The 12,663-nt window shown below is 56.2% G+C and overlaps 1 protein-coding gene across 6 annotated transcripts in view; it reads left to right on the top strand.

Moving 5' to 3' along the window:
* Positions 1 to 12,663, top strand: part of CAPN5 (calpain 5) — a 52,483-nt gene extending 39,820 nt beyond the window's left edge. For all 6 annotated transcript variants that reach the window (XM_038568536.1, XM_038568539.1, XM_038568535.1 and 3 more), the window contains 9 exons: positions 1,678 to 1,870; positions 2,654 to 2,847; positions 3,530 to 3,607; positions 5,185 to 5,380; positions 6,001 to 6,123; positions 7,296 to 7,492; positions 8,410 to 8,525; positions 9,072 to 9,208; positions 10,173 to 12,663. In XM_038568536.1, coding sequence (XP_038424464.1) covers positions 1,678 to 1,870; positions 2,654 to 2,847; positions 3,530 to 3,607; positions 5,185 to 5,380; positions 6,001 to 6,123; positions 7,296 to 7,492; positions 8,410 to 8,525; positions 9,072 to 9,208; positions 10,173 to 10,355 — 1,417 coding nt within the window. In that variant the 3' untranslated portion in view covers positions 10,356 to 12,663. The remainder of the gene's footprint in view (positions 1 to 1,677; positions 1,871 to 2,653; positions 2,848 to 3,529; positions 3,608 to 5,184; positions 5,381 to 6,000; positions 6,124 to 7,295; positions 7,493 to 8,409; positions 8,526 to 9,071; positions 9,209 to 10,172) is intronic.

Here is a 12,663-nt window from a genome sequence, read left to right as displayed (position 1 = left end):
TGAGATCAAGAGTCCCAGGCTCTACCGATTGAGCCAGCCAACCGTGCTTAATGTTTTTTATTTTTGTATTAATTTAGTATTTATTTATTTAAGATTTTATTTATTTATTTGTGAGAGATAGAGCACAAGTGGGGGTGGGGGCAGCAGATGGAGAGGGAGAAGCAGACTCCCCACTGAGCAGGGAGCCTGAGGTGAGACTCGATCCCTGTGATCACTACCTGAGCCAAAGGCAGATGCTCAACCAACTGAGCCACCCAGGTGCCCCTATTTTGTATTTATTTTTAGTGTATTTATTTAATTTTAATTTTTTTAAAAGATTTTATTTATTTATTTGAGAGAGAGTGTGTATGTGCACCCGCACAGGTGGAGGGAGGGGCAGATGGAGAGGGAGAAGCATCACTGCCCACTAAGCTCGATGCCAGGACCCTGGGATCACTATCTAAGCTGAAAGTAGATGCTTAACCAACTGAACCACCCAGGTGCCCTACTTTGTACTTATTTTTTTTTTAAGATTTTATTTATTCATGAGAGACACAGAGAGAGAGAGAGGCAGAGACACAGGCAGAGGGAGAAGCAGGCTCCATGCAGGGAGCCCAATGTGGGACTTGATCCCAGGACTCCACGACTACCCCCTGGGCTGAAGGCAGATGCTGAACTGCTGAGCCATCCAGGCATCCCTGTACTTATTTTTATTGTATTTATTTATTTTATTGTAATTTAAAAAAGATTTTAAGTATTTATTTGAGAGAGAGTGCACATACCCACACAGGCGAGGGGAGGGACAGAGGGAGAGGGAGCAGCAGACTCCCTGCTGTGCAGGGAACCTGACATGTGGCTCCATCCCAGGACCCTGGGATCATGACCTGAGCTGAAGGCAGACACTTAACCGACTGAGTCATCCAGGCACTCCACTTAATGTTTTTTAAATGTATTATTGCATACATTTTATTTTATTATTATTTTTAAAGATCCACTTATTTATCTTGAGAGAAAGAGAGAGCGTGTGCTAGGGGCAGAGGGGGAGGGAGAGAATCTTCAAGCAGACTCCCTGCTGAGTGCGGAGCCTAACGCTGGGCATGATCTCACAACCCTAAGATCATGAAACCGAGTCAGATGCTCAACCAGCTGAGCCACCCAGGTGCCCCTGCATACATTTCAGACATCACTGGAATCCAGCTGTATTGTTTTTTCAAATGTACCGAGTGAACACTAGTGTTTTCTGCCGTAAGCATTCCTTTACAAGGCTTCATCCAGGGGCTGCCTCACGTCCCGGAGCACAGAGGCAGCATTAGTTTCTAAAGCCAATTCCCTGTTGTTAGACATTTAGGTGATTTCTGGGTTTACATTGTTATAAACAACGTGAATTATTTATAGTTGATATTTCAAAAACTACATGAGCTTTTGACGCTTTTGAGAAGCATTGCTCCATTTCTGGACAGCTAATTTTGAAGACAGGCTGCTAGGTGCTAGGGGCTAAGGGGTATTTGGGTGACTAAATGGTGTGGTTCAGCAGGACAGATGTTGGTGCAGGAGCCAGAGACCTGGGTTCCACTGTTGGCTGTGTGACCTTAGCAGTGTGCTTGACCTCTCTGAGTCCCCAGAATGTCCCCGATAAGGGGAGGGATATAGACTGGCTGGGGAGCATGAGCTGGGAATTCTTTCCACGTTGCTCCTCAGGCTGGCAGGCTGTTACCAGGCACTGGATGGAGGCAACACGGCAGATGCGTTGGTGGACTTCACAGGTGGCGTTTCCGAGCCCATCGACCTGACCGAGGGTGGCTTTGCCCACGATGAGGCCAAGAGGAACCAGCTCTTTGAGCGTGTGTTGAAGGTGCACAGCCGGGGGGGTCTCATCAGCGCCTCCATCAAGGTGAGAGTGCAGAGGCGGCCCTCCCCTTCATCAGCCCTTATTGGGGTGGGAGCTGGCGGTGGGGTCACAGGCAGAGCCCCCACCCAGAGGGGCTCATAAATCTGCACCTTCAGCCCGATGGGTGCAGGGGAGCAGCTGGGGGGTGCAACCTCTCCCCAGTGTGAGGCGGCACCAGCCATAGGCCCTTCTGCCCTCCTAACCCCGACGGTGTGAAAGGCCTTCTTGTTGGACCAGCATCCCCCTTGTATGGGATCTTGTACTGGGGCAGTGGGGTGTCTGTGCATCGGAGGGTGTGAGACATCGCATGCTCAAGGAGACTGGAAGGGGGAGGGACCCTGGTCCTTCAAGAGGACCAACTTACTTCATTGACTGCTGCTGTTTTGGGTGGAGAAGCTGAGGCTCAGTGCAGACACCAGTGGTGTGGTGATGGCCTGGCCCCCTGGAAAAATGAAAAGCCCTGATTTGTAGCATTTGATGATGTCTGTGGCGTAAATATTCCCACTGTGTTGATTTCCAGCTAATATTTTCACAGTTGCACAGTTGAGCCAGTGCCCCTGAACTCCAGTACACCCCTGGGCCAGCCGCACTTTGGGTCCCTTTCTTGGGGGGTTGCTTTATGAACACTGAGCTCATTCCCCAGGCCTGGCCTCCCTGTGTGGGGCTGCCCTGCCTTCCCTGTCCTCTGGGGGGCGGTGTAGGCACACATTCCCCTCCCGCCGCCCCACCTCGCCGCTGCCGCTCTGGCTGGAGCCTGCCTCTCTGGGCAACTGTGTCCTCCCGCAGGCGGTGACAGCAGCAGACATGGAGGCCCGCCTTGCGTGTGGCCTGGTGAAGGGCCACGCGTATGCCATCACTGATGTGCGCAAGGTGCGCCTGGGCCACGGCCTGCTGGCCTTCTTCAAGTCGGAGAAGCTGGACATGATCCGCCTGCGCAACCCCTGGGGCGAGCGGGAATGGAACGGGCCCTGGAGTGACACGTGAGGCCGTGGGATGGGGATGTGGGATGGGGATGTGGGATGGGGATGTGGGATGGGGACAGACCCCGGGTGGGTGGGGCCCTCGTATGAGAGCTTGGGCAAGGACAAGGGTGGGCTTCCTGGACGAGGTGGCTGGGCCTTGAAAGACTTGGGAGGAGGATGACATTAGGAGACCGACTTTGCAGCCGGCACGTGGGTGGAGGGAAGGGTTGGGGGTGGGTTCTGCAGGGCGGGGACCTGGAGGTGGTGGTAAGCCGATTCCTGCAGGGGACAGAGCGCCCCGCCTGGCGATGAGTAGGGAAGGGAGAGGCCACGGGGCTGAGAATGGGGGGTCGGCTCTATGTTTGGCTCATGGCCCTGGTGAAGCCAGAACAGCAGCAGAGTCGGGCCCCCAGCAAAGGAGCCCCCTCCCTTGAGGGTCATTCCACCCTTGCCCCCAGCCTGCAGCTTTGCTCTCAGACCTCCGGCCCCTCACATGGTGGCAACCTATGGTTACCTGTGGGAGTGGCAGACAGGCTTTTGGGAGAGGGATTGGGCCTGGCCCTGGTGCCCCCAAGCACACCCACAGTGGGGGAGGCCTGGTGCTGAGCTGTCTCTCATGCCTCCTCTCCTTCCCCAGTGTGGCCTGGTGAGGTCTCTCTTCTTACCTTCCTCCCCTTCCCTCCCCATGCCCACCTTCCAGCTCAGAGGAGTGGCAGAAAGTGAGCAAGAGCGAGCGGGAGAAAATGGGTGTGACCGTGCAGGATGACGGGGAGTTCTGGTGAGTGCGCTCCTGGGCGTCCAGGGCTCTAGCAGGTGCCCCACCATTGACTTGTTCTGTGGCCTTGGACAAGACATGCCATCTCTGTGTACCTCTTTCCTTTTCTGTGAAATGAGTCGGGCAGTTCATCCCCAGTCCTCACTGCCAACCTCAGGGGACCCCGAGCTGCTCTGGCCCCCAGGGTGGGCCCTCAGCGAGTAGCCAGGAGGCCAGCAGGTGAGGAATTGACTGAAGGGCAGGGGGCATGCTGGCAGCCAGATTTCTGGGAGCAGGGAGGGGACAGGAGAGGCCTCTCGGGGTCACTGCTCCCTAAGTTGGCCTTGGAGTGCAAAGGAGGCCTTGGTGGGCCAGGATAGAGACCCAGGCCCGGGGGTGAGAGAACACGGGGTTTGAGAAGAGGGAGTTCGGGACGGTGAGGGGTGATTGGGGGTGTGTGGTTTGAGGGTGGGCTGGGAAGATGGCAGTGGTATTGCTTAAAGAGCCCAATAATGGGAGGATCCCTGGGTGGCTTAGCGTTTGGCGCCTGCCTTCAGTCTAGGCATGGTCCTGGGGTCCTGGGATCGAGTCCCACGTCGGGCTCCCTGCGTAGAGCCTGCTTTTCCCTCTGCCTGTGTCTCTGCCTCTCTCTCTCTCTCTCTCTCTGCGTCTATCATGAATAAATAAATTAAAAAAAAAGAGCCCGATAATGATTCCTACATTCGTTTGGCCTACATTTAGTCCTGACTCTGTGCCAAGCAGGACACTTAATTCTGAGACTCAGCTGCTTCCTGGAGGGGCACAGGGTACCCTGTGTGCGGTAGATGCCATGAGGGCCCCAGGCTGGCTCAGAGGTGGGTGGCAGTGGTCCTCCTACAAGTGTGAGGGTCCCTCCTGCAGGTGTCAGGGGAGCCACTGCGGGAAACCCACCCCTACCTGGGCCTCCAGTCTGGGATCCTGAGGATGAGATCTGTTTTGCCCAGTGTGGCTCAGGGGTCTGTTAAATTAAAACAGAGCACTGGAAAACCATCATCAGTGGAAGGGGCTTCTTCCTAAGGCCTGTCTCATATATGCTCACGCTCGGTGTGTGTATGTGCATGTTCTCATGTATGTGTGCACTTGAAGGGGGGCATGTGTGTCCCCCTCCCCTGCCCAGCTCCCAGAGGTATGCCGGGCAGCACCCCGGCCACCACAGCACATTTACTGAGGGACTCCCACCCCCTGTGGCTTCGGGCCTCACAGCAGCTATGGTCAATAGATGGAAACATGCTTTCTAGACGGTAGAGGGCCGGACACAGTAGTCCTTCACACTATTAATAATGGTAACAGCCAGCCTCTGCCAGCTTCTGTCCACCGGAACTTGTACTACCTGCCTTTATTGCTTTACTGAATTCCTACACTAACTGCGAGATAGGCAGCTGTTGAGAGATTGATTCCCATTGTACAGATCAGGAAACTGAGGCCAGAAGAGATGTGAAACGGCCAAGTGCCACCACGTCCATACCCACTCCTTGTGGGTTGGGGTTCAGAGCACACAGGGTGAGTGGGCGGGTGGGCCAGCCAGGGGGCCTTGGCAAGCTTAGTCTCCCCATCATGGCCAGGATGACCTTCGAGGACATGTGCCGCTACTTCACCGACATCATCAAGTGCCGCTTGATCAATACATCTTACCTGAGCGTCCATAAGACGTGGGAGGAGGCCCGGCTGCGGGGTGCCTGGACACGGCACGAGGACCCCCAGAAGAACCGCAGTGGAGGCTGCATCAATCACAAGGACACCTTCTTTCAGAATCCACAAGTGAGTGTTTGCAGGGACACCCCCTCTGGCCCTTGCCACTGTCCTGCATGACCTTGGGTACCTCGCTGTTCCTCTGCGGGCCTGTCTGTATAGTGAGGGAGGGGTGGGCATGTTCGGGGGTCCTGGGTGACCTGCCGATGGTAAAGACAAGGAACTAGGGCTCTGAGGACAAATAGGTGTCTTGTCCAGAGTCACAGGGATGTTGCACAGAGGCTGAGCCGAGGGCTCAAACCCCTTGTTTCCACACGCACAGTGCTGCTCCTTCCAGAGGAGCTTGGCCAGGCTGACTCTCCCTCAGGGCGCACGTCTCCCCGGCAGCCCCCTGGGTCATGACCCAGGCAGCTGTTTCGTTCTCATGTTTGTGCCTTCTTTTGGCACCGACTGCATGCAGGCTCAGAACTGAGCATCCGTGATCTCCCCGAGTCCCCCGCCCCTCCTGCAGAGTAGGCTTTGTAGAGCCTGTGTCACAGACGAGGGACCGAGGCCCAGAGAGGTGCTGTGACTCACCTGGGCGCACACTGTTGAGCCGGGGCCTGGCTCCGGCCTAGCTTCTGGGAGCCAGCAAGCCTGTCTCCGGCATGGTCTTACTGAGTGTCTCTCTTCCTCGGCCATCCCTGCAGTACATCTTTGATGTCAAGAAGCCAGAAGATGAAGTGCTGATCTGCATCCAGCAGCGGCCGAAACAGTCCACCCGCCGGGATGGCAAGGGTGAAAATCTGGCCATTGGCTTTGACATCTACAAGGTGAGGCCAGCTAGTACCCCTGCTATGGGTGAGGAGAGTGAGGGAGCTGGAATCTCCCTTGGCCAGGGGGAGAACACTGTAGAACCCTCTGGTCCCTGACCTCATCCCTACCATGTAGCGTGAGCCCTGTTTGGAGCCAAGCCCGGCCTGCCTGGGATTGGCTGCCTTGGGAGCTCTCTGCTGATTCCTTCCTGTCCTGGACCCACAGGCTGTTTGGTGGAGGGAAGGGGAAGGCCTGCCGGTGGCCGGGGCAATGCTCTGGGAGGCCCCTGCTGCACCTTTCCTCAGGGCTCTGGGTCCCCCTGAGCTGGAGGCCTTGCTGGGCCCTGGGAGGAAGCATCCTGGGTAGAGCCAGGCAGGCTTGCCACTGACTGCTCCCGCTGGCCTGGAACCTGAGTCCCTCGTGTTGTGACACCTGATGTGTGATGACACATAGCATAGCAGGACACTAGGCCCACCAGACGCCAAGAACCTCACGAGATCATGTGGATGCACTAGGCACCTGGTCTGAGTTGAGCCTCTGCATTTGACGTGCTTGGTCATGTGACAGTTTGTATGTGTCCTTATGTCAGTACGTCCATTGGGTGCTGAAGTGTGGTGGCTTTGACACATCATGACCTAAAGAGGTATGACTATAGTTTATCATGGCACTCGATCCAGGAATTGTCTAGCACATCCTGGCAGCTGGTGATGTCATTTCACGGACACGTGCTGTGATGTGGGCAGATAGCGATACTCAGTCTGTTGTGAGTCAGAAATTCCGTGGACATTGTTACCAGGGGGATTCCTGTTGTCCTCCTACTCTTAACAGCTTTACTGAGATATAATTCACATACCACACAGTTCACTCATTCAGAGTGTACAGTGATTTTTAGTGTATTTGTAGAGTTGTACGACCATCGCTACAATTTTAGAATAGTTTCGTCGGCCCAGAAAGAAACTTCACACCCTTTAGCTGCCACCACTCAGTCCCATCCTCCTTCTTGCATCGCCCAGCCCCGGGCCTTAAGCAAGTACCCATCTGCCCCTGTCTCTGCAGATTTGCCTTTTCTGGGCATTGCAGGGAAGTGGATTCTCTCCCTCTTTTCACGGCGGCGCCGGTGTGGGAGCCGTGTGCGATGTGGACGGACAGCAGGTGGGCCCGTGTGGACCAGCCTCCCCTCTCCCCGCAGGTGGAGGAGAACCGCCAGTACCGCATGCACAGCCTGCAGCACCGGGCCGCCAGCTCCATCTACATCAACTCACGCAGTGTCTTCCTACGGACGGACCAGCCCGAGGGCCGCTTTGTCATCATCCCCACCACCTTCGAGCCGGGCCACACTGGCGAGTTCCTGCTTCGAGTCTTCACTGATGTGCCCTCCAACTGCCAGTGCGTGGGGATGGGCTATGGGCCAAGGGTTGCAGGGTGGGGGTGGGGGGACGGTCAAGTTCCATCCCAGGCTGACCCCAGAATTTGCAGCCAAGAGATGTGAAGAGTCTGCCCAAGGCTTGGAGCCCAGACTTCCAGCCACCTTGGGCTGACACTGGCACCCATGGCCTTCCTCCGCTCGCTCCTCTGTCCCAGCCTCTCTTGGCTACATAAAGGGACAGTGTCTCACACATGCATAGCACTTCATAGTTTACAAAGCTTTTTCACTCATCTTGTTTGCCCCTCCTGAACCCCAAGTGGAGGGCCTGGCCCTTCTATTTTATAGATTAGGATTGGGGAATCAAGGTTGGGGGGGGCAGTTTCCAAGGTCCTGACCCCAGTGGTCGAGTTGTGCTAGGCACCCTGCCGGAGCCATCCCATCCCTGCTGGGGTGCAGACCCTCTGAGCCCCACACTGCACTCCCACCTTGATAGGCAACCCAGATTCAGTGCTCCTTGCACGAACTGCAGACCTGGGAGGCAGCATGTGTGGTGGGCTCAGTGGACCTGAGTCCTGCCCAGCTGAGTCTACCGCTGTCCTGCTTGTGGGGCAAATCCCTTCTCCTGGTGAGCTCAGTGCTTGTAGTCTGTAAAATGCGCATGGTAATAGTCATTATCACTCAGGGCTTTAGGGAGGAATTACAAATAATACCTGTAACATCACAGCAGGTGTTCAGTAAATTGCTTTTGTCTCCGAGAGGATGGGGCACCCTTGCATAGAGACAGAGCAGCAGGAAGCCCATGGTGGTTTGCCCAGGATGAGCAATGTGTGGACTAAATATTGCTCCCCTCCCCTCCCTCCTTTCTGAACCCCCTCCCCTTCCATCTCCCTGTCCCCTGTCCATCGCCTCACCCCTCTCCTCCCCTGCCCTGTACCAGGGAGCTACGCCTGGATGAACCCCCTCGCACCTGCTGGAGCTCCTTATGTGGCTATCCCCAACAGGTGACTCAGGTGCAAGTCCAAAGGGCTACTGGTCTCAAGGACTCCTCGACAGGTGAGCCCACCTAGGGGAAAGCGCCAGGACCCACCTCACCAAGGAGGTGCCCCATGCCCTCTCCTGACTGCTCAGCAGCAGTCACCCAGCCTCCAGAGTTCTCCTGCTCTTGCTCACTGAATCCTACCATCCAGCCTGGGCCCAGCCTTGGAAGGAAACTGGGTGCATAGAGAGGAACATGCTCTGCCGCTTGCTCTTGGGCAGCTTCCAGTGTGGTGGGGCAGTCAGACATGGGGTCAGACAGCTGGGAGACCTGGCTTATTGAAGGCTTCCCGGAGGAGGTGGCCTTTCTCCAGGCTGAGGAAGCATTAAGATATGCTGGTGAAGTGGAAGAGGGAGAAAAGTGCTCGGGGCATGGAGACCAGAGATTGCCAGCATGCCTCCTCCTGTTTCTGGAAGTTAGGAAGTAAGTTAGCCTCTGGTCTCCCTTCTCCTGGGTATATGAACTCCAGTCTTCTGCTTTGGGGAGGGAAACTCTCCTCCCAGACATCTGTCTCCTCGGGTTCTGCCCCCACCATCACCCCTTTGCCCACTCAATTTCTCTAGGGGCCAACTCTTATGTGATCATTAAGTGCGAGGGTGACAAAGTCCGCTCGGCTGTGTGGAAAGGTACCTCGACGCCCGAGTACAACGTGAAAGGCATCTTCTACCGAAAGAAGCCAGGCCAGCCCATCACAGTCCAGGTGACCTTGTCCATCCTCAGGCGCCTCCCCTACTGCCACTCCCTGCCTGATGCTTCCCCCTCACAGGGACAGGGCCCAGAGCTTTCGTTGGAGACGCACGAACACTAAGTTTTGGTTCTCACTCTGTCCCTGACATGGTTTGACCTCGAGAATTCTCTTGCCGGCCCTTCCTGGTGCCCCAGAGTCCCTGCTGTGGGGTGGGTGAGTTGCATTAGCTTGCATGATTTTGAGACACAGCAGGGTCATTCTCCTGGCCAGGGACAGTGGTCACCCCTGCCAGCTTTGTCCCAGTGGTTTGGGAGTTATTTCTTAAATCCCTCTGGAGGTAAATCTACCTGGAGAGCTTGTAGCCAGATGCCGTGTGGCAGGGGTGGCTGTTTCCCGAGGGCAGGGGACCAGGAAGCCAGAGTCCTGGGCACGGGCTTCCTTTCCTTCTCAGGCCAAGGAGGCCAGTGGATGATTCTGGGCTTATTAGCGAAAAGTCCTCTGTCCCCCCGCCCAGGCCAGCCTCTCCCTGGTGAGAAACCATCTGTAAAAAGACGCCCCATTCCCCTGGGGAAGCCACTATAGGATTTCCAAGTTTTCCTAACACTGAATCAAATCACAGACCCATAGATGTTGGGGCTGAAAGGACCCATAGGGGCCGTTGATCCGACTCTTGTAGTGAAGATGGGGAAATCAGGGCAGCAGGTGTATCACTTGTCCAGTGTCCTCTAAGGTCACCAGCAGAACTAATAACATGCTTATGTGGAAGGGAGTTTGACAGATGGGAGGAGGCCTGAGGCTTCGGAAAGGGTACGGCCTTGCTCTGGGGTCACCGGGAGGCAGAGGCAGTGCGGGGTTCCTGGTCTCTAGCCAGGCTTGCCCCGCAAGAAGGGGCTGCAAGCCCTGTCGCCAGCACCCCCGCAGACCTATGCTCCTGCTCCTGAAGACAGCCCCTTCACGAGCCTCTGCCTCCTCCCAGGTGTGGAAGCACCGGGTCCTGAAGGATGAATTCCTGGGCCAGGTGCACCTGAAGGCTGACCCGGACGACCTCCAGACCCTGCACACTGTCCACCTCCAGGACCGCAGCGGCCGGCAGCCCAGTGACCTGCCTGGCACCGTGACTGTGTGTGTCTTCAGCAGCACCTCCCTCACGGCTGTCTGACACCTGCCCGACCGCCTGGCCTCCACAGTGTTACCACCATCTGCATGTCCCCAACCTGGCCAGGGACTAGCCAGGAGCCAGGACGCTGGGGGCCTTTCCTCAGCTTTTCTACTGACTGGCTGTGTGAACTTGCGAGGCCTCTGTCCGTCTCAGGGCCTCAGTGTCCCAAGGACCCCAAAGCGTTCCCTTCTCATGGAGGAGCCTTCCTGCCTGAGATTTATGATAGCTCTCCTTGCCCCAGCTGTCACCACTGCTAAGGGACTCTATCCGTTGAAAATGTTTTCCCAAGCCCTGCTGTCTGCCGATGGGGTGCCAAGATGTCACTTGTTTACACACGATCTGCCACATTCCCCAACCCTACCCTTGCCCTTTTTCCCCAGGCCTGCTCCTGTGTCCCAGACCTTGTTCTCTCTGTCACCTACACCTGTTGTTCTAGCCACCTTGAAAGGACTCTTGGCTCTTGCTGGGTTCCTGCTTGGGCTGGAGTCAGAAAAATGGGCAGGTGACATATGTTCATTCTTTGATCCTGTCTACTTGCCCATCCATTTATTCAACAGAGATTAGCTAAATGAATAAATGATGCCCAGGAGACCCCCGGTGGCGCCGGGCACCTCCCTGCCACTCTGAGACCAGCGTCTGTCCTGGGCCTCACCTCTGCTCTCAGGCCCTCTCCTAGGTGGATGCCCAGATGCACAGAGGGGCTATGGCTGCCATCTCACCCCAGGCCCTGATTTCACTCCTAGCCTCTGGGTGAAGGCCCCTAGTGGGATGATGGCAGTGGGGAGGAGGAGGGACATCTTTCTGCCTCTACTACCTTTATGCCAGAGGAGTGTGCCTGGTTTGATGGGCCAGAGGGTGTGGGGGGCCTGAGGACATCTCTGGGCTCTTCCTGGGAGGAGGGCCCCTGGGAATGGTGGTCTTAGGCCTACTGGGCTCAGGTCACTTAGTGGGCTTGGCAGGAGACAGGTAAATCCATCACCTGACTAGAGGCCCCACACCCAGCATTCCCCCCAGAATGTAGCCAAAGAGGTTATGGCCCTCCTCTTGCTACCCAAACCAAAATGTTCCTTTAGTCCTCAGTGTTTTATATTCTTTATGTGTTATCGATTTTAACCAGGGGCTTTTAAAGGAAAACCGAAAGCCCGAACCCCTTTTTCCATTTTAAACTCTAGTTCCTGTGGTCCTCTGATTTTTTGATTGCGCTGGGGAAGGAGGGGAAGGGCTGAGGAGAAATCCTGCCTTCTCAGAGGAGGCCCACAGGTGGCTGAAGAAGAGGATGTCTTCTATTTGGATGTATCACCCGCCAGCACCACCCGTGCTCTTGGAGGGTGTTGCCACCATGACCTGCTTGGGTCTCTGCTCTGCTTTCTCTGGCTCCAGACCAGGCGACATAAATGAAAAGCCCAGCTGGTTTGAGAGCAGGAATTCCGGTGGCCTTGCTGGGAATTCCTTTTGGGCACCTGAATATCTAGCTCCACATCTGGCTGTTCGGTGCAGTGTCCCGGCGGGAGATGCTGGACTCTTGACTTGCCCTCCCCACTCCGTGGCTGGCTCTGTTCTGTGTCCTGGCCTCTGGCCCCGTGAGGAGCTGGGACCGGACCAAGGAGGACAAGAGGACTCCTCCAAAAGCTGGGACTTCCCTCCAGAACCTGGGCCTGGGGCTGGCACGTGACCACGTGACCAGGAGCAAGTCACTGAAACCTCCTGTGCCTCAATTTCCCTTCTGCAATGTGGGGCCAATGGTTCTTGTTTGTCAGCGCTCTTACTAAGAAGTGCCAAATAAGGGCCAAACCACACCCTCTTTGTATCTCCGTATGGGTGCACACTACACACGTTCACGACTCCTGATGGGTGGAGAGGTGTGGGCCCCTGGGGCCGACAGGTCCTGGCTCAGCCATGCCCACCTGGGCTAGGGGCAAACCAGGACCAACTGGTGGACCCGGGCTTCAGTCTGGGGATTGGGCATTGCCTCCCCTCCCCCCAAAAAGGGGTTTGGCAGCCCTGCCCTTGCTTGCTGCCCTTCTGAGTGGGCCAGGCTGGCTCCTGGCTGTGCAAAGATCCCTGGTCCCTGGGCAGGTGAGGATGGAGTTCCAGGATGGGACTAGAGGGTGGGGTGGGGAGAGCAATCGCTCTGCTCCCCTGATGCACCCTTTAGCTCAAGGGGGCCTCAGAGTCCCCATTTGCAGCTGGGCAGGACTTCCGGTCCATACCACTCAGATGTGGACTCCACTCCCCTCAGGGCCTCTTGTGGGGTCAGGACTGGAGACCTGCTATGTTCTCAGAATAAACATTACCACAATCCCAGAAA

The sequence above is a fragment of the Canis lupus genome, chromosome 21 (assembly GCF_011100685.1).
Source record: "Canis lupus familiaris isolate Mischka breed German Shepherd chromosome 21, alternate assembly UU_Cfam_GSD_1.0, whole genome shotgun sequence".
NCBI classification, from domain to species: Eukaryota; Metazoa; Chordata; class Mammalia; order Carnivora; family Canidae; genus Canis; species Canis lupus.
The sequence above is the reverse complement of the archived record's forward strand: the minus strand, read 5'-3'. Positions and strand labels throughout refer to the sequence as shown.